The sequence below is a fragment of the Herpailurus yagouaroundi genome, unplaced genomic scaffold, assembly GCF_014898765.1.
Source record: "Herpailurus yagouaroundi ecotype Mexico unplaced genomic scaffold, PumYag 221, whole genome shotgun sequence".
NCBI classification, from domain to species: domain Eukaryota; kingdom Metazoa; phylum Chordata; class Mammalia; order Carnivora; family Felidae; genus Herpailurus; species Herpailurus yagouaroundi.
In genome coordinates, this window is record NW_024412452.1 from 8,641,297 (window position 1) to 8,661,786 (window position 20,490).

Below are 20,490 nucleotides of genomic sequence, written 5' to 3' on the forward strand. Positions count from 1 at the left end.
GATATTTATGAACACTTTAACAGGGATGGCAATCGTTATTAATTATAAAATACACATACATGTAATAAGACCCATATTATTGCTTTTATTCTAATTAGTTTATTCTTCTCTGTTCAGTGGTCTGATTTTTGTTCTCATGGTCCAGCCAGCCATCTTTTAGGTTTGTGAATATACATTGGCACTGCAGAGATGAGCAGGCATAAATCAATTAGTGCAAATTTGTTCCTTCTAAAAGAAAAAAATTCTTTACCTTTGTTCTTTTGGCAAAAATCTAGTAGTATTTTGGCTTTGCTTTAATGGTTATTTTAAAATTGGGTTAACATTCATGATATTAACTGTATATTTGTAGTCTGCCAAAGTTAAGAACAGTAATCCCTTTAAGATTCAAAGTTCAATAGGATATGGGGCACCTGGTAGGCTCCAGTTGGTAGAGCATGTGAGTCTTGTTGATCTTAGGATTGTGAATTCAAGCCCCACATTGGGGTGTAGTTGTACTTAAAATTTAAAAAAAAATCCTTAAAGTTCAGAGTATAGGTTTTCATCTTACCATGATTTAGAATTGAGTTTTACTTAACATATAAGGAGGGACCTTATAGAGGCCTTGATGAGAATGTCATATATTCATGCAGTTAATTCAATAAACCAATTATATGTTGAACTTTAAAGAAATTGAGAGAGATTGACTATCTAGAGAGTATCTGGAGTAGAATAACCAAGGTGGTTGAGAAGCAAGGAGACATGTCACATTCATATTCTGAACACCATTAAATTTTAGCACTTGGAATTATTATGAAGGAGGGAAGCTGTAAGAAGTAGGAGGGAGAAGAGGGAAGTTGGCATGATTCTGCCTTCAAGAAGCATGTAATCTTAAAGGAAATAAGATTTACATAAATTGTTACTTAAAATAGGAAGTGAGGAGCGTCCAGATGGCTCCTGGTTAAGCAACCAACTCTTGATTTTAGCTCAGGTCATGATCTCATGGTTTGTGAGTTCAAGTCCCACATTGGGCTCTACTCTGACAGTGTGGAGCCTGCTGGGGATTCTCTCTCTCCCTCTCTCTCTATCCTTCCCATCTGCTTTCTCTCTCTCTCTCCCTCAAAATAAATGAACTTTAAAAATAAATAGGAAGTGAGAGGTGGAGGAGGACAAGGAACACCTATTTAATTCCCACTGTGTTCTTGGCACTCTGTTAGGTCTTATACCTGTGACATCTCACTTGGTTTTAGCAGCTCTATTAAAAATTGGATGATAGCTTCATTTACAGATGAAGAAACTGAATGTCAGAAATTTGTTCATAGTAATATCTTGAGTCAGGAGCCAGGATTTGAACCTTAATTAATCTTATTTTAAAGCCTAAGCCCATGTCACTGACCACGTGGCCTTCCCTGAGCAGCCTAGATAAAATGCTATGAAACTTCAAAAGAGAAACAGGAGAAAGAAGTTATGTTTCACAGTGGAAGACTTTATGTTCATGGTGCATTTGAACTGGGACCTAATGGAAAGTAAAGGATTTAAACATAGCAACTGATGGGAAAGAGGGCATTTTTCACCTTTCTCCAAAAGGATAAAGACAGATAACGTATGAAAATCATTGCAGAAAGTAGAGATATTTAACTTAGAAGAAGATATGCGTGAAGATTCTGTATTTGAAGAAGGAATAGATTTATTCTGTGTTGTTACAGAGCATGGAACCAGGATTAGTAGAGAAGATCTATAAGGAAGTAGATATGAATCCTGTGTTTGCTCCTTGTATGAGACTATGTAATTATAACCTAAATATAAATAGTGCTTTACCATTTTTTTTTTTTAATGTTTATTTATTTTTGAGTGAGAGAGCACAAGCAGGGCAGGGACAGAGAGCAGGGGCGAACAGAGGATCCGAAGTGAGCTCTGTGCTGACACCAGGGAGCCCTATGTGGGGCTTGAACTGACAAACTGTGAGATCACAACCTGAGCTAAAGTCAGACACTAACCGACTGAGCCACCAGGTAACCCCAGTGCTTTACCATTTATTAAACACTTTCACATTATCTCACTTGATGTTCACAACCTTGTAAAATGTGTTGACTTTAACTGCATTTTACAGATGGAAGAAGGTGGGGCCCAGAGGGCCATGTCACTTGTAAAAGGTTACTTGGGTATTAAGCAATAGGTCTGACACTTTGCAACTTATAATAACTAGAATCTTTCAAAAGTGTTAGAGATAGACTCATGAAGTTTTTAGACCAGTAATTTTTTATTCTGGAAGCCCTCCTACTATGAATATTGAAAATGGGTTCTTTGTGTGATTAGTAAGACACTTGACTATATCAGGATTTTTCAGTTTCAGCAGCCTTGGCACTTGGAGCAGATAATTATTTGTTGTGGGAAGTTGTCCTGTGCATTGTAGCATGCTAGCAGCTTTCCTCGCCTCTACCCACTAGATGACAGTAGTGCTCCCCAGTCTTGACAACCAAAAATATCTCCAGACATCGTAAGATATTCCCTGGGCATGGCACAGTCACTCCTAGTTAAGAATCACTGAACTACATAATGTTTCTGGCTACTAAGACGGTTGGCCTTGCCAGTGAGATCACTGTATTTTTTTCAGTGATGTGTAAGAAATTGAAGAGATGAAAAAGGTTCCAGAAGAGTGGAATCATACAGCATAGTTCCTGTTTTCGAAGTAAGAACCAGATGATTCTGTAAGCTAATCCCTGGTGAGAATAGTTTTGATTCTTGTTAAGTTCTAAAATAGATTACAGAGGTGGATTATGAAGACTTTTTTTTAAAAAAAGTAGTGATTACTATAATCTGTCATTGATAGAGTGCCTAAATACAGGTGATTGCTTATAAACTCAAATTCTCTCATACTGTCTGTTACTTTCATGGTAAATAAGGTACTGTGCAGTTAGAACAGGTAATATATTTAAGTATGCTATGATCGTTCTTATGGATCAAATGGAGAATGATAAGCTTAACAGTGGTATGGTGAGATACAAGAAACTGGTAGTGTATACCTAAAGAATACTGACCAAGAGGGATGTGGCTACCTATGGAGGTAGTCTTTTAGTATGAGATATCTTCTCAGTATTTGCCCTGTTCAATATTTTTTTTTTGAACTAGATGAAGATGTAAAATGCATGGTAATAAAGTTTGTCAATGGCACAAAGCTAGGAATTCTATCACAGACTTCTGGATAGTAGAATAGTATCCAAAAAGATTTCAAATACTGAGAAAATGGACTCTCAAAATATGCAATGTGAAAGGAATATACATTATGTACTACCCTTGCATTCAAAAATTCAGCTGCATAAATAAAAGGAAAGAAATAGCTTTGAAACAATATAGGTAAACCAGAGAGAGATCTATAATCAACAGTAAACCCAATATGAGTCAGCAGTGTCACTTGAGTAACAGAAAGATTAAGGGGAATTCTTTTTACTGGGTGTGTGCTGTTTTGAGTAAAAATGTTATATGTGCTATACTCATGGATAAGATTTTCCTGGGTGTGTTGCATTTAATTCTGGGTATAAGTATATTAAATGGAGAGTATCTAAGATGGTATGGGAAAGAGAAAATGTAGAAAAGTGAGGTATTAGTCTTAGAATCTAAAGAATTGTCATGTGGAAGGGAAATTAGATTTGTTTGTTCTGTATAATCCTAAGAAGTAAATCAGGACCAGCGAGTGGAAGAACAGGAGAGAAGTTTGTTTCTCATTGTTAACTGAAATCTAATAGTTAATAGCTGCCCAAAGATATGGGTGGCCTCACGAGATAGTGATTACCTATCATTAAATGTTTTTAGGCATAAGTTAGTTGACTAGTTGGTGCAAATGTGAAAATAATATCAGTTATGTATTTAGATTGCTAATTTTCAAAATTTTTTTTTCATCAACAGACCTTTTATCAAATTAGTTCTTACATACCCCTATACACAAACACACAAAAGCACAGCTGCTCGTGCTGTAGTGAGTGCCTGCCCACACTCTCCCTTGAGGACCTCAACATCTGCCCAAGCCACCCAGGATTATCTGTGAATATAAAGAGCAGTGTAAAATCCAGCTAGCTAAAGCTTATGAGTCTTTTCAAAGCTAGTTTAAAGCATATATAGAGGTGTGTGTGTGTGGTTGTGTGGTTACTATTTGGAGAACTTTTTTTTCCCCACAAAATAATGTATTTTGAATACTCAAAGTTAATAAGCTCAGAATTTTAAAATATACTAATTTGTTTTAAACAGTCTTTTTAGAAAAAATGTCAAACTTAGAGAAAATTCTCATGAGTAAAAATAGCATGCTCATGGGCCCTTTACCCAGATTCACTTATCATTAATATTTTGCCCCATTTGCTTTACTATTTGCTGTCCCATTGCATATATACACATGATGATTTGTTTCTCCTGAACAAATTTGAGAGTAAATTGCCTAATTGCTAAGAATGAAGATAGTCTGTTACATAACCATGGGATACTTAATCATTTTCAGTAAACTTGACTATATTTAATCTACCATCCATGTTCCACTTCCATTGTTTGACTCAATAATGTCCTTTATAGCATTGTTTGAGAGAACTATTTTTAAGAAACAGAATTCAAACAATATGGAGGGGTGCATGGGTGGCTCAGCCGGTTAAGAATCCAACTCTCAATCTCAGCTCAAGTCTTGATCTCAGAGTTGTGAGTTTCAAGCCCAGATAGAGCCTGCTTAAAAAAGAAAAAAACTGTTTGTCCAGGCCAGCATTCAAAAACATTTAAGTTAAATGGAAGGAAAAAAAAAGAGCATAACTTTTCTAGTACAAACACTAACTCAGTAATTTATATATATATAAGTCCAAATACTACTCCATGGAGACAATGCCTAGAAAAATGATCTTTATTCTTTTAAAATATCAGAATGTTTAAGAACTGGAGCATAAAAAATTGAATTTTTGTTTTTAATATTAATTAAACATTGATATGTGGCCATGGAGGAATATGTCATAGATATCTGGAAAAAGAAACAGGACTTCAGTTAGAAATACTTTTTGTGAAAAAAAATATATTTGGTTGAATTCTACATTTATGAGTAATTTGGTCAGTATAGAGTTTTTTGACAGCTTAATTTGTACTAACACACATTGTCACTGACTTGAAAAATAGCCTGTTGTGTGGAATTTTTATTTTTCAAATATGGATTTCTTTTTAAGAAGGAGGGTAATATAGAAATTTTGGTAATACATGAAGAAAAATGCAAACTCCCTTTATATTTTCATCCTAGTACAAGGACTAGACACCATTGTAGGATGTTTTCATCCAGCCTTTTACTTCAAAGTTATAATCTTAGTGACTGTGTACATTTGTATCCTACTTCTTTCCCTTATCTCATTAAATATTTAATTTTGTATGTTACTACAGTAGTCTTTATAAACTTTAATATTTTCTTGCAATGGATGGATATATCATGATGACTAAAAAGTCTCTATGATTGAATATTTTGGTTGTTCCCAATTTTTAATACACAAACAATAAAATGCATGTGCCAAAGTGAATTTACTACATCAAAGTGCATTGATAAACCAACAGAGGACCCATAGCTAGAATATATAAAAGGCTTCTACAAATCAGTAAGAAAGAATCTAATTTTTAAAAAAGAAGACAAGCAGCTTTTAATCAGGTACTTAGCAAAATGGCATGTCCAAATGCCAAATAAGAATGAGTGGACGCTCATCATGACATTACTCAGAAGGAAAATAAAAATTAAACCATAACAGAGGCACCTGAGTGGCTCAGTCAGTTGAGGGACTGACTCTTGATTTCAATTCACGTTGTGATCCCCAGGTTGTGGAATCGAGCCCCATACTGGGTCCAGGCTGAGTATGGACCCTGCTTGGGATTCTCTCTCCCCGCTCTTGACCCTTTCCCCCCAACCTCTCTCTCTCTCTCTCAAAGTAAAAAAAATATTTAAAAAACATAATAAAGTATGACTGCATATCCCAGGAATTGCAAACATTAAAAAACAAAAGGATACCACCTATTAGTAAAGATGTAGGGAGGCAGGATTTCTTGTACGTAGCTGGTGGAAATGTAAATGGAATATCACTGCTTCAGAAAACATTTTGGCATTGTGTACAAAGTTGAATGTAGAGACATAAACTAAATTCCATTAGAAATTTATACCTATGTATGTTAAAAGACACGTACAAGAACTTTTATGCAGTATTGTGTATAATAGCCCCCAAACTCACAACCACCTAAATGTCCCATTATTAGTATTCATGCAACAGAATATACTATACAGCAATGAAAATGCACCAACATGGTGAATAAAGTTCTCTTGTACCTAATTGATATTTGTACCATACTGTTAAAATTACTTCTTTTGGTAAATAGACCTATGACTATCACTGATGCTTTTAAATTTTTATATAATAGGACTTACTTAAATCCATTGTTTTGAGAGTGAAGAAGGCAATAGAAGATGATGTTTTTATTCCTCTATATCCAAAGAGGTAAGAGCTGTTAATATCTAGATTATATGAAATAGCTAATCATGTAATACAGATTTAAGAAAGTAATGCAAAAGGAACTATATTAAGTGTTCTCAAATATAAATACACATATTAAGATGCAAGTTGAGGTTTCAAAAAAATATTAGTCACATTTTGTATGCCATGTATGATGCCTGACACCTGGACATAGGTTTTTTTATGTTAAGAACATGACAGGTAGCATCACAGCATAGCTAAGTCCACAGATTCTGGGAGCCCAGAGTTAGCATTACTAGATATTTGACTTTGGGCCTTTGTGTGCATCAGTATCTTTGTATGTAAATTCATGCCTACTTTACAGGACCTTGTGAAGATAAAGAGAGCGCTCAGAACAGTGCCTGGCACAGAAAGCCAGAAAGTACCTGTGAATTGTGGATTTACTTTATGAAACAAGTAGGGTATTTTTGGTTTTTAGTTTTCCTTGCCTGAGAAGACGGATCTAGAAAAATGTTGCTAAGGTCGATGTCAAAAAATTATTGCCTATGCTCTCTTCTAGGATTTTTGTGGTTTTAGGTCTCACATTTAGGTCTTTTATCCATTTTTGTGTATGTGTGGTGTAAGTTTATTTTTGTGTGTGTTGTAAGAAAGTGGTCCAGTTTCATTGTTTTGCATGTTGCTGTCCAGTTTCCCAGCAGCATTTGTTGAAGAGACTGTCTTTTTCACTTTGTATATCTTGCCCTTTTGATTGTACATCAATTGACCATATGAGCTTGGGTTTAATTCTGGCTCTGTATTTTGTTCCATTGATCTATGTATCTGTTTTTGTGCCAGTACCATACTGTTGACTACTACAGCTTTATAATATATCTTGAAATCTGGAATTGTGATACCTCCAGCTTTGTTCTTCCTCACGGTTGCTTTGACTTTTTGTGGAGTTTCTGTGGTTGCATACAAATTTTAGTATTATTTGTTCTAGTTCTGTGAAAAATGCCATTGGTATTTTGATGGAGATTGTATTAAATCTATATAGATTGTTTTGGGTAATACAGACATTTTAACAGTATTGGATCTTCCAGTCCCTGAGCATGGAATTAACTTTCCGTGTGTTTTTGTCGTCTTCAGTTTCTTTCTTTAATCCATAGTTTATAATTTGCAGAGTATAGGTCTTTGACCTCCTCGGTTAAGTTTATTCGTAGATATTTTATTCTCTTTGGTACAGTTATAAATGGGACTGTTTTCTTAATTTCTCTTTCTGCTACTTCATCATTAGTGTAGAGAAATGCAACAAATTTTTCTATATTAATTTTGTATCTTGTGACTACAGAATGCATTTATCAGTTCTAGTAGTTTTGGTGGAGTCTTTATTTCCCCCCCTTTTCTAAATTTTTTTTTTTCTCAACGTTTTTTATTTATTTTTTTGGGACAGAGAGAGACAGAGCATGAACAGGGGAGGGGCAGAGAGAGAGGGAGACACAGAATCAGAAACAGGCTCCAGGCTCCGAGCCATCAGCCCAGAGCCTGACGCGGGCTCGAACTCACGGACCGCGAGATCGTGACCTGGCTGAAGTCGGACGCTTAACCGACTGCGCCACCCAGGCGCCCCTCCCCCCCTTTTCTATAGGAAAGGAGTACAGTTGCAACCATTGTCTTGTACCTTACTTTTTTTTGACTTAGTACATCTTTGAGGTCATTTCACGTCATCACAAGAGTAGTTTCTTCATTCTTTAAGCTGCATAATATACCTTCATATAACGTACTATAACTGGTGGGCATGTGAGTGATAAACCATTAGAAACAATGCTAGGAATAATTTTATAGACCTACCATTCTGTATACGTATAGAAGGCATTCTCAGAAATAGGGTTGTTGGATCAAAGTGTACTTGTAATTTCGATGTCATCAGAGCATTCCATGTACATTCTGTTAATGTGTTAAGGCTTAGTTTGGTTAAAAAAAAAACTGAGTTTTTTTAAACTCTGGTTCTGGAAGGTTAACAGTTTGCATTTTGTTCTTTCTCTGTTTCAAATTAGCACTATAGAAAACAAAACATCACCACATTCAAAGTTCCAAGAAAGACAGTTCTGGTCGAGTGTAAAGGTAAGCAAAAACTACAAAAATAAATTTTTAAAATTTTTAAATCCAGAGTACTATAGAGCAGAGATCATCAAACTTCTGCAAAGGACCAGATAGTAAATATTTTAGGCTTTGAATGCTATACATTGTCTGTTGAACCATTTAGCTCTGCCTTTGTAGTGCAAAAACAGTTATAAACAATTTGTAAACAAATGAGCATGGCTGTATTTCAGTAAAACTTCACTTCTGGGCACTGAAATCTCAACATCATAATCTTCACGTTACCCTTTTACTTTTTTTTTTAATCATTTCAAAATATAAAAACCATTTTTAGTTTATCGGCTCTACAAAACCAGGCAGTCAGCTAGATTTAACCCATAATCCCTCATTGTCCTATCCTGGTCTAAAAGATAAAGGAAGGCGAGCACCTGGTTGGCTCAGTCAGTTAAGCATCTGACTTTTGATTTCGGCTCACATCATGATCTCACAGTTTGTGAGTTCGAGCCCCACGTCAGGCTCTGCAATGACAGCACAGAGCCTGCTTGGGATTCTCTCTGCTCCGCCCCTGCTCAGGCGCACTCTTGCTTTCTCTCTCTCAAAATAAACAAACATTTAGAAAAATAAGATAAAGGATGAAGCCATGGCTAAGTTAGTGGTAATAGGGAGGGATGGTAAGAAGTTGGGTTCAGAAGATACTTAGGATGAAGCACTGAAAGTATTTAATGACTAATTAATTACATATGAAGACTATGTAGGGTGCCAGCCAAGTTTCTGACTTTGGCAACTTGGTAACTTATAATGACATTCTTTGAGGGCATTGGAGGGGATACAGTAGGAATAGGTTTGGAGAAAGATAAAGGTCTGTTTCAGATATAGTGAATTGAAGATACCCGTGAGACAAATACAGGAATAGATACAGGTGTCTGAATTGCAGGGGACAGATCTGAGCTGGAAATTTGGGAGTCAGCCACATCTAGGCAGTGTTTGGAGCCATGGTCAGAAATGACAGCCTCTGAGGAGAGGTTCATGAGGTGAAGTACGAGAAGAAGGCTCAGAACATTGGGAAACACTGACGTAAGAGGCAGGCAGAGAAATGAAGTCTTAAAAGAAACCTTAGAATTTATTGTGAAGCTTAGAGTAGTCACAAGAGGGTGGCATCATGAGAACTAATCAAGGGGTTTTTAAGAATGAAGGCAGGGTATTAAATGCCACTGAAGAGAATTGGGAGAAAGACTGAAAATGTTTACTGGGTTTGACAATTGGAAGGTTGTAAGTGACCTCAGCAAGTCTAGATTTTAATAGGGTGAATCCATTATTTATCACATGGTTGAGTCAGGGAAAAGACTTCCCAGGAAGAGGGAGCAGCATCAACAATGACACAAAGTGTGGAAAGACACTGCAGTAAATATAGCACAAAGTGTGGAAAGAAAATGGAAAACACCATAAAATGTACTGAAAGAGATGGATTTGGAGGAAAAAAGGCAACCAGTGTTAATTTTGTTAGAATTTCTTATGAGTGTTTTACCCAATTTATCTCCAGACTCACAGATTATTAATCTTATATATCAGAGCAATAAGATTGTCAGCTTTGATGGTATATCAGGATCATCCATTGGTAACAGTGGCACTGGCTTTGTTTTTTTGAGGAGTTGTCTTTTTCATTCTTTTTCTTTTTTTAAGTGTTTATGTTTGAGAGAGTGAGTGGGGGAGGGGTAAGACAGAGGGAGACAGAGGACCCAAAGCGGGCTGTGTGCTGACAGCAGAGAGCCCAGTGCCAAAGAACCTGATGCAAGGCTTGAACTCACCAAGTGTGAGATCATGACCTGAGCCAAAACCAAGAGTTACAAGCTTAGCTGACTGAACCACTCAAGTGCCCCAGTACCACTGGCTTAACAGTAGTCCTTTATGAATCCTTCCTGGAGTCCTGTGGTCTTCCCCATGGCCCCAGGTTCTGGGCATGTAAATTGAGGAGGAAAATTTTTGATCTGGAAAGGAAGGCTCCAGTGAACTTATCTGAGATGGATTTGGGGTGATAGTCCTAAAAATTAAGATAGGATGAGCAAATATATAGAGTTTGGAAAGAATTAGGCAATTGATAAAAAATCTTTTCTGCTGTTTCTAAAATTGACACGTCTGGGGTGCCTGGGTGGCTCAGTCAGGCATCTGACTCTTGATTTTGGCTTAGGTCACCATCGCACAGTTCCTGAGATCGAGCCCCATGTTGGGCTCTGCACTGACAACATGGGAGTCTGCTTGGGATTCTCTCTCTGCCTCTCCCCTGCTTGCTTGTTCATGATCACTCACTCTCACTCTCTCTCAAAATAAATAAACTTTAAAAAATAAATAAAACTGACACTTCTACCAGTACTAATAAGGAGAGTTTAAAAGAATTTGACCAGTGTTTTATGTTTGCTGGAAACTATTACAGTTTTTCTTTAGAGAAACAGCTACACATACTCACCTGACACTGTACTTTAGCTTTTCCGCAATATTCTTCTTTGGAATGGACTCCTCCCAGATGACACGTTGCAAGAACTAGGACTCGGGAAGCTGCTGAATCGCTACCTTATGACAGCTCTTCTTACTGCCAGTCCTGGGCCAGATGTTGTTAAAAAGTGCAGCCAGGTAAGTATGTAGGAATGGACTCTTAAAATCTGTTTTGTGAGGTACCTGGCCAGCTCAGTCAGTAGAACATGTGCCTCTCGATCTCAGGGTCATGAGGTCAAGTCCCATTTTAGGTGTAGAGATTACTTTTTTCCTTTAAAGTTTAAAATCTATTTTGTAACAGAATAATTAAAATTGTGGTACTCACATAATAACAAATCAATTTAATAGACTAGAAACCCAAAAGCAACCAACACCTCAGTAAGAATTAGTATACTGGTTTGAATTATCACCAGCAGGGAGAAGAAAAAGTAGTACATAGTGGTAAACCAACTAAAATAGTATTAAATCCTCACTTCTCAGTAAATACCAATATAAATTTCAGATGAAATAAAGTATAAAAATGAAACTATAAAATATTGTACCAAGAAGATAAATCTAGCTGATGGTAAGAGAATCCTTGTGAACTTAAAAGAAAAAATGAGCGAAAAAATGTAAGTGATTTGATGATGAATGTGTAAAACTTCAGTGAATCAAAAAGCATTAAATATCAGGATTATTTATTTGATTATTGTTAAAACTGGAGGATAGGTTCATTGGGGTTACCATACTTATTCCTTCTCCTGTTTGAAATTTTCTACAATGAAAAGTTTAAAAGAAAGGGAGCTGAAAAACTGATTAAACCATAACAAGGATTAATATCTACATTTTTAAAAAGATCTTTAAAATTAGTAATAATTCAGGTATTCCAATTAAAAATGTCCAAAAGACATGTAACAGGAAATTCATCCAAAAAAGAATATATAAAAATAATTTCTAATAATTCCTAAACACATAGAAAAGATTAAGAATACTAATAATCAGAGAAATGCAAAATAATACAGTGAGGATATTATTTTACCTGTCATGCTGGCTGGGTTTTGTTTTGCTTTGTTTTTTTTGCTGTTATTTCCTAATTGCTTGTATTTTCCTAATTGCTTGTATTGTCAAAAGCATGAGGAAACCACAGTCACATCATTCTCTCTTTCCTTCTAGTCTTCTGCTCTGAGGAAATTTTCTTTTTTTACTTAAACATTTTTCTGTTTTTACCAAACTTTCCCCCAATCATGCATTACCTATAGCATAATGGTAAAGTGGTATTTTCCCCAAAAAAGAAAAATTGAATGTAATTGACCCTTTATGCTGCCATGAACTTTTAAAGCAGTGTATTAAATTAGAAGATCAGAGCCATAATTCTTTTATTCTGTACCACTAAATTTATTCTGTACCACAAATACCACTAATGATTAGTCATAAAGAATAGCCTATTTAAAGCTCTTAGCATTAAAATATAGGATTTTTTTGAAAGTATAACCCTTGACCGAGAAAACTTCTCAAAATATAATCAACCATAAGCCATAAAATGGGAAAATATACAACCTGCATGATCACTATAAGGATTAAATGAGATGATTGATGTTAGCAAAAGGCCTTAGATAACTGTTGTTACTAAAAAATGACTGTGTATTTTGATTAACAGATAGCAGCATATTTACCAGCAAAATGGTTCCAAAGCTCTGCCATGAGAACGTCTATTCCCCAGCTAGAAAACTTCATTCAGTTCTTGTTGCAGTCTGCACAGAAATTATCCAGAAGTGAATTCAGGTAATTGTGCACATTTGTATCTCCATAAGCATAGTTCAAGGTTTCTTTTTTACACTCAGCAATTTTTAGGAAAATTTGTACTTTCACTCTACATCTGGAAAAACTCTGTGGAGGGGCCCCTGGCTGGCTCGGCTGGAGCATGCAACTCTCGATCTTGGGGTTGCAAGTTCAAACCCCACATAGAAATAACTTAAAAACAAAATCTTTAAATCAATAAATAATAAGTCCTTAGAGACTATCACTGTAGAATTAGTAGATATTTTCATGTGCAATCTTAGGAATCACTATTTTATACTCACACCTCACGCATAATAGTTCATGTCTTTTTTAACATTTACATATTTATTTTGAGCAGAGAAGGGCAGAGAAAGAGGAAAAGGAGAGAATCCCAAGCAGCCTCTGCACTGTCAGTGCAACACAGAGCCTGACACGGGGCTCGATCTCACAGTTCCTGGGATCATGACCTGAGCCAAAATCAAGAGTCAGACGCCTAACTGACTGAGCCACCCAGGCGCCCCAGTAGTTCGTATTTTTAAATGTAAATCTTTTCCAAAGTAAGCATTTCCAGAAAACTGTTGCACAGGGGATTTGGGAAACTATAAATCAAAAACCTCTTATAGCATGTTTTCAAAGTATTTTTCATTTTCCTAGCCATTTTAAAACCTCAGTAATTGTTAAGTGCAGGTCTGCAGCCTGATGTTTACCCAGGAGTAGCTAGATCTGTTTTGGGTGTCTCATTCACCTCACTAGATGTTTAGGGGTTTAAGTACAGTTGCGTTCTGATTAAGCACTTCTCCAAAATCAAACTAAAGCATTTTTAAAAATAAAAAACCAAGGGGCGTCTGGGCGGCTCAGTCGGTTAAGCAACTGACTTCGGTTCGGGTCATGATCTCGCGGTTCGTGGGTTCGAGCCCCGCTTCAGGCTCTGTGCTGACCGCTCAGAGCCTGGAGCCTGCTTTGGATTCTGTGTCTCCTTCACTCTCTGTTCCTCCCCTGCTCGTGCTCAGTCTCTCAAAAATAAATAAATGTTTAAAAAAAAATTCTTTTTAATAAAAAAAACCTAGATTTGTAGCATTTCTGTGGGTAAATATTCCCATTGAGACTCCCACCATAATAGCCCATACAAGCTGATAGCCCCCATGCCGCAACTCAGCTTTCTGATGATAGCTTTAACTTTTTTACAGCCATTCACATTAAAATTTGCCAGCATACACATCTAATAAGAGTCTCTAGTGGAATGCTTATTTGGAAAAGGTAAAGTCTGGAATATGAGATACTGGCTTAAACTTTTTTTCAGATTAACAATTAATGGTTCCCTGTCTCATGCACTTCATTTTCCTTTTTTTGTTTCCCAGGGATGAAGTCAAAGAAATAATTCTTATTCTGGTGAAAATAAAAGCTCTGAATCAAGCAGAATCCTTCATAGAAGAATGTCACCTAGACCATCTTAAATCAGTAATTAAAGAAGTTTGAGCAAACTGGGGGAAGTACTAACGTGAGATTTTAATATAATCACTCATGGCTCATTTGCTCGGGGCAGCGGTGCCCACAGGATTCCCTCCATTCCTTCGCCTTATTTTACCTTCTGGTATCGCGAAAGGCTGCCCCTCTGTGGTGTTCGCAGGAAGTAAGCCCACAGGAGCAGTAAGAGTTAACATACTTCCCTTTGATTCTTTGGACCTCTTTTCCACTGTAAGAGAAGAGTTGGGGAAACCTTGCTGCTTTGGCTTTGGTGAGTCTTCTGAACTGACCATAGCAACATCTGTTACTTCTCTTCATCCCGTCTCTATTCACAAAAAATTAAAATGGAAATCTTAATTGGAATGAATCATTTGCTAAGGGTTAACTGATTAAGGTATTTTAAGGCTTTTGATAACTATTGATTGTCAGATTGTCCTTCAGAAATCTGTACCAATGTATTGGGCCAAAACAAGTGTAATAAGACAGCAAACCACCCCCCCGCCATAGGTTTTTTTGTTTTTTTTGTTTTTTGTTTTAACTCAGTACAAATTCAGTAGATATAAAAAATTTTAGTTATTCTTTTGGCTGTTAGTACTTTTTTGGCCATTTGTAATTCTTTTTGAAATCCACTCATGTTAATGGCTTTGTAAGAACTTTGTTATAAAGATACCAATGTTTTGTCTATCCTATGTTACTGTTTTCCATATTGTCATTTTTTCTCTTAATGTATGATGTTTTTAGTGTGCTAACATTACTTGTTAGGTAGTTAGATTTCTCTTCTGTTAGGGTTTTTGTCGTTGGTGATAGGCTTAGGATACACGTATTTTGAATATTCAGAACATGTAATAAACTTTCCGATAAAATATTTGTGTAATTGAAAAGAGACTGAAGGGGCGCCTGGGTGGCGCAGTTGGTTAAGCGTCCGACTTCAGCCAGGTCACAATCTCGTGGTCCGTGAGTTCGAGCCCCGCGTCAGGCTCTGGGCTGATGGCTCAGAGCCTGGAGCCTGTTTCCGATTCTGTGTCTCCCTCTCTCTCTGCCCCTCCCCCGTTCATGGTCTGTCTCTCTCTGTCCCAAAAATAAATAAACGTTGAAAAAAAAATTTTTTTTTAAAAAAGAGACTGAAAATTTCTCAAAATGAGTTTACTAATAATTTTTTCTTAAATCTGTTCATTAAATAACTCCAGGGTGACCCTGAATATATATTTTGTAAATTATTGCCCCAAAGAATATCAGGAAAAAAAAATACTATATTGTAGGACTTCAGCATGTGGCTTCTGACATTTTCACCTCTAGTTTTGAAGCCATGTATTTTTTTTTTTTAACATTTATTTATTTTGAGAGAGAGCATGAGCGAGAGAGGGGGAGATAGAATGCTAGCAGGCTTTGCATGGTCAGCATACACAGCCCGACGTGGGGCTCGAACTCACGAAACCATGAGATCATGACCTGAGCCAAAATCAAGTTCAGATGCTTAACCGACTGAGACACCCAGGTGTCCCTGAAGCTGTGTATATTTTAACAAATTGATGTGTTATTTCTATTTGTGATTCACTAGTATGAACAGTTTGAATGCTCTTTTAGTTACACAAATTATATAAGAATACGATCTCTTCTAGAAAGCATTTAGCATTCCTGCACCAATTACTGTCCCAGAGGTAACTGTTTTCATTTTAATGTTACCATTTCAGACTTTTTCTCTTACACAAACGTACATGTGTGTGTTAACACAAAAGGCAGATCTTTATTGCATATGAAATTTTAGTTTTAATAAAGTGTACATTTGGAAATTTCCCTGACTTTTGTATTTTTTTAAATTTTTTAAGTTTATTTGAGAAAGAGAGCACAAGCAGGGGAGGGGCAGAGAAGAGAGACAATCCCACAAGGCTCCCCACCATCAGCACAGAACCCAACGTGGGGCTCAAATTCATGAGCTGAGATCAAGAATCGGACACTTAACCAACTGTGCCACCCAGGTGCCCCTGCATTTTTAATTAAAGCTGTGTTGGACATGTTTACATTTTTAATTTGGTTAGAGAGATTTTTCTTTTTGTGGAATGGGAAATATTAGAACTGCTTTCAAAACTACAAATTGCTTTGAACTCCCAATAATTTAACTAAATTTCATTATAGTAGGCTTCATTATACTTGGAGTTTGAACCTCAAGATTTTTATCCGTCATATATTATAATGGAGGATAATCAAAAACATTTGTGAAACTTCCTTAATCCCCAGTGCAGATTTTTTCTCTTCTTCCTGTTAACAATTCATCTCACATCTCAATTCTCTCCCTGGATTTTTTTCAGCTTTTCGTTCATATAAAGAATATGAAATTTTAAAAAGTCATCTTTCTTATTCTGGAAAAAAAACATATTGACTCTTAGGAACCCAAAAATGGACACTAAAAACACCTCAAAACAATTGATTTTTGCATTTCTTAGGCCTGTGACAAAATATTTATGTAGAGGACTCCCAAGAAATACCATATATGATTCAAAACCTGAAAAAGCTAAAACAATAACAGACCAATATCCCTCATGAACACAAGAATAAAAGTCCTTCAAACATTAGCAGATTGAACCTAGCAATGTATTAAAAGGATAATACATCTTGACCAAATAGGTTTTATTCCAGGAGGGCAAGGTCTATTTAACATTAGAAAGTCAATCAATATGATTTACCTGTGAACAGAGGAAAATATCCTATCAATGATTATAGAAAATGCACTGGACAAAATTCAACATCCTCTCACAATACAAACCCTAGGAGTTAAATTCCTCAGTCTTACAAAGAGCATCTGCAAAAGAACATCTACACTTAACATCATACTTCATGGTGAAATACTAAGCAAACCAAGGATGTCTGCTCTCACCATTTCTGTTCAACACTGTTCTGTAAGTCAGAGCCATACAATCAGTCAAGAAAAAGTCATAAAGATTGGAACACAAGAGCTCAGAATAGTCATTCACAAATGATATGGCTGTTTACACAGAAAATCTTACTCTGCAAGAAAAAGAGAACCAGCCAGAATAAGTGAATTTAGCAAGATCTTAGAAAAATCAAGGCCTGGGGCATGCTGGTGATCTGATTAGAAACTTAAAGTTTAAAAACAGTAACATTCTAGTAGCAAAAAAAACATCAACTACCTAGGAACAAATGTATAGATCTATGAGACCTCTGCAGTAAAGAGCAAAACTTTGCGGAGAAGATGAAAACTTGGACTTGAGAGACATCATGTTCGTGAATCGGAAAACAGTTTTCGGTTAAGGGGTCTATTCTCCATAAATTGATTTATACTTCGCAATCCCTATCAAAATTCCATTAGACTTAAAAAAAAAAAAGACCGGTTTAATATATTAAAAATTATGTAGAAGTGCGAAGACCTTACAAGAGCCAAACAACCTTAAGTCGGAAGACATGTTTACCTGCTATCAAAATTTAAAGGAGGCATCTGGCTGGCTCAGTTGAAAGAGCTATGACTCCTGAACTTGCAGGTGTGAGTTCAAGCCCCACACTGGGTGTAGAGATTACTAAACTAACAAAAAACTTACATGAAGTTTAAGTAATCAAGACTGTGGTATTAGAATCAGTCAAGAGTCCAGAAACACACAAATTTTAACCAAGATGGCAAGTTAATTCAGTGGGAAAAGGAAAGTATAACAATATTGGTGAAACAATTGAATGTACGAAATAAAAAGCCTTGACTCTTATTCTCTACTCAGACACACACATACACACACAAAATCATGGATTTAAATGTAGAACCCAAAAACAAAAGTATGTAGGAAAAAAATTTTTGAGATTTCTTGGACACAAAGTACTAAACGAAAAAAAAAGGACAAGTTGGATTTAAAATTCAAAATGTACACAACATCTTAGGTCCTCTGGGAAGTACAAATTAAAACCACCATGATACACTATTTCACATACACTAGAATGACTGGGGAAAAAAAAAAATCCACAAATGCCAAGAATGTGAAGTCACTGGAACACTCCTATGTTGCTGCTGGAAGTATAAAATGAACAACCTCTTTGGAGAACTATTCATCAGTTTCTTAGTAAAGTTAAACATTCACTTGCCATACAATTCAGCAAAACCATTCCTGAGCATTTATGCAAGAAAAAATATGCTGGGGCGCCCAGGTAGCTTGGTTCAGCATCCGACTTTGGCTCAGGTAGTGATCACACAGTTTGTGGGTTTGAGCCCTGCGTCAGGCACTGTGCTGACCTCTCAGCCTGGAGCCTACTTCGAATTCTGTGTCTCCCTCCCTCTCTGCCTCTACCCTGCTCCCCCTCTGTCTCTCTCTCCCTCTCTCTCAAAAATAAACATTAAAAAAATATATATGTTCACAAAAACATGAGTATACATAACTGTTGATAAGAGCCTTATTAATAGCCCAAAACAGAAGGTATAACTGGTGTATTCATAAAATGGAAAACTACTCAGCATTAGAAATGGGCTAATGCATATAACTTAATCTCAAAAACAACATTAAATGAAAGAAGTTAGAAAAGAATACATACTTTATGATTCAACGTAAGAACAGACCTAAAACGATGGAGGAATGAAAATAGACGAGGAATCTGGTAGTGATGGAAATGCTCTGTAACATGATTTGCATGATGGGTACAGGAGTGTATTCAAAGTTAATTCATTGAATGGAAAACCTAAGATCTGTGTGTTTTATTGAATGTTATAGTGGTGCATCAATTTTTTAAAATACTTTATAGATCAGACAAGTGTCTGGAATAGTGAACTATCTCACTGTTACCCATGGGCTGAGTACTGTTGAATACCATACTAATTGTTCTTCGTGATACTTTCTAAAGTCATTAGATGTTAACCGAGGAAAACTGGTAGGGATATCCAGAGATACTTTTGTTTTTAACATACCTAGTCCATTAGACCAGTGTTGGATTTGTTTATTATAATTGAGAGAGACAGACGGAGTTAGAGTGAGTGGGGGAGGGGCAGATAGAGGGGAGAGAGAGAGTCCCAATCTGCACTGTCAGCACAAAGCCCAAACTCACAAACCAGGAGATTATGACCTGAGTCAAAATCAAGAGTCAGATGTTTAACCGACTGAGCCACCCAGGTGCCACTAGACCAGTGGTTTTCAACCCCTTTTCCACCCAAATGAACCTAAACCTAACACATTTCCGTCAAGAATAGTACCTTAGAATCACTGCCCTGAAGGATTTCACATAAGGGATTCAGTGTGATCTGCTAACCAGAAATGCCCCCAGGAAAATTCTGTAAGAGAATCAAGGACTAATTTATGTTGACAATATTCTCTTAGTCAAGTCACATGGAGTTAGTCCAGAGAAATGTGAATTAATGTCAATAAAGATTTGACATTTAATAAAAAGCCTGTAAAAAGAAGATTCAGGTTGACGATTCAATTATTTTCATGTAGATGGTTTCAAGACAGAATTAAGTATCTATAGACCCAACAGTTCCCAAACTGAGCTGAGATGCCCTGGGCACTGTCGTAACCCACAGGACATTGTGGGACATTTTAAATTCTCAAGGGAGACAGCAGTACTCAACACCACTCACAAACCACTGGAGCTTCTAGCTCAAGGCTGTTCAGTGTCAGCGTTAGATCATGTTACAGTACTTTAGAAGACAACACGTATTTGTGAAGCTGGGTTTCCAGAGGCCGCTGTTAAAAGCAAATGGAGACCAGCCTTGAAAATTCCCTAAGCAGGCAAAACCAGTTTAGTCCTACAAGCAAAGCTTAATTTAGCTTATTTTGCCAGACTGACGACCTGGGTCATTTCTTGTTTACACCTCTAAAAATCATAAATAAAACTTAAACTGTTTCCCAAGGTTGGTATGAGGTAACCACTGACCAATTCACTATCATTTAAGAAAATTCTAATATAACCAATGTATTTAGAATAAACTGTCACTGCTTTCTCACTATATAAACTGCTCACACCAACATACAACTGAGGGGCATCCAGCTGCTCAGTCAGAAGAACGTGAGACTCTTGATTTCGGGGTCATGAGTTCGAGCCCCACATTGAGTAAGGAGATTACTGAAATAAATAAAACTTAAAGACACACACACACACACACACACACACACACACACACCTGAGCTTTATTCCATGTTTTGGTTTAAGTGCTCCCAGTTTACAAACTATTTTTAATTACTACTTTGGTGATTCACTGGTTTTATTTGTTATTTCTGAACTTCTGACACTGTGATAAAAGCAAGTACCTCATGAAATTCCATGTGGAACAGAAAATGAGTAG

General features: G+C 36.5%; 1 protein-coding gene across 6 annotated transcripts in view; it reads left to right on the forward strand.

Annotated features, from left to right (window-relative positions):
• Positions 1 to 15,106, forward strand: part of GCFC2 (GC-rich sequence DNA-binding factor 2) — a 54,028-nt gene extending 38,922 nt beyond the window's left edge. For 2 of the 6 annotated variants that reach the window (XM_040458391.1, XM_040458392.1), the window contains 5 exons: positions 6,388 to 6,464; positions 8,474 to 8,540; positions 10,995 to 11,141; positions 12,640 to 12,764; positions 14,120 to 15,106. In XM_040458391.1, coding sequence (XP_040314325.1) covers positions 6,388 to 6,464; positions 8,474 to 8,540; positions 10,995 to 11,141; positions 12,640 to 12,764; positions 14,120 to 14,237 — 534 coding nt within the window. In that variant the 3' untranslated portion in view covers positions 14,238 to 15,106. Of the gene's footprint in view, positions 1 to 1,828; positions 1,875 to 2,590; positions 2,700 to 6,387; positions 6,465 to 8,473; positions 8,541 to 10,994; positions 11,142 to 12,639; positions 12,765 to 14,119 lie in introns of those variants that run through there. The other 4 variants (XR_005785497.1, XR_005785498.1, XR_005785499.1 and 1 more) reach the window with 4 other exon arrangements.
• The last annotated feature ends 5,384 nt before the right edge of the window (positions 15,107 to 20,490 follow it).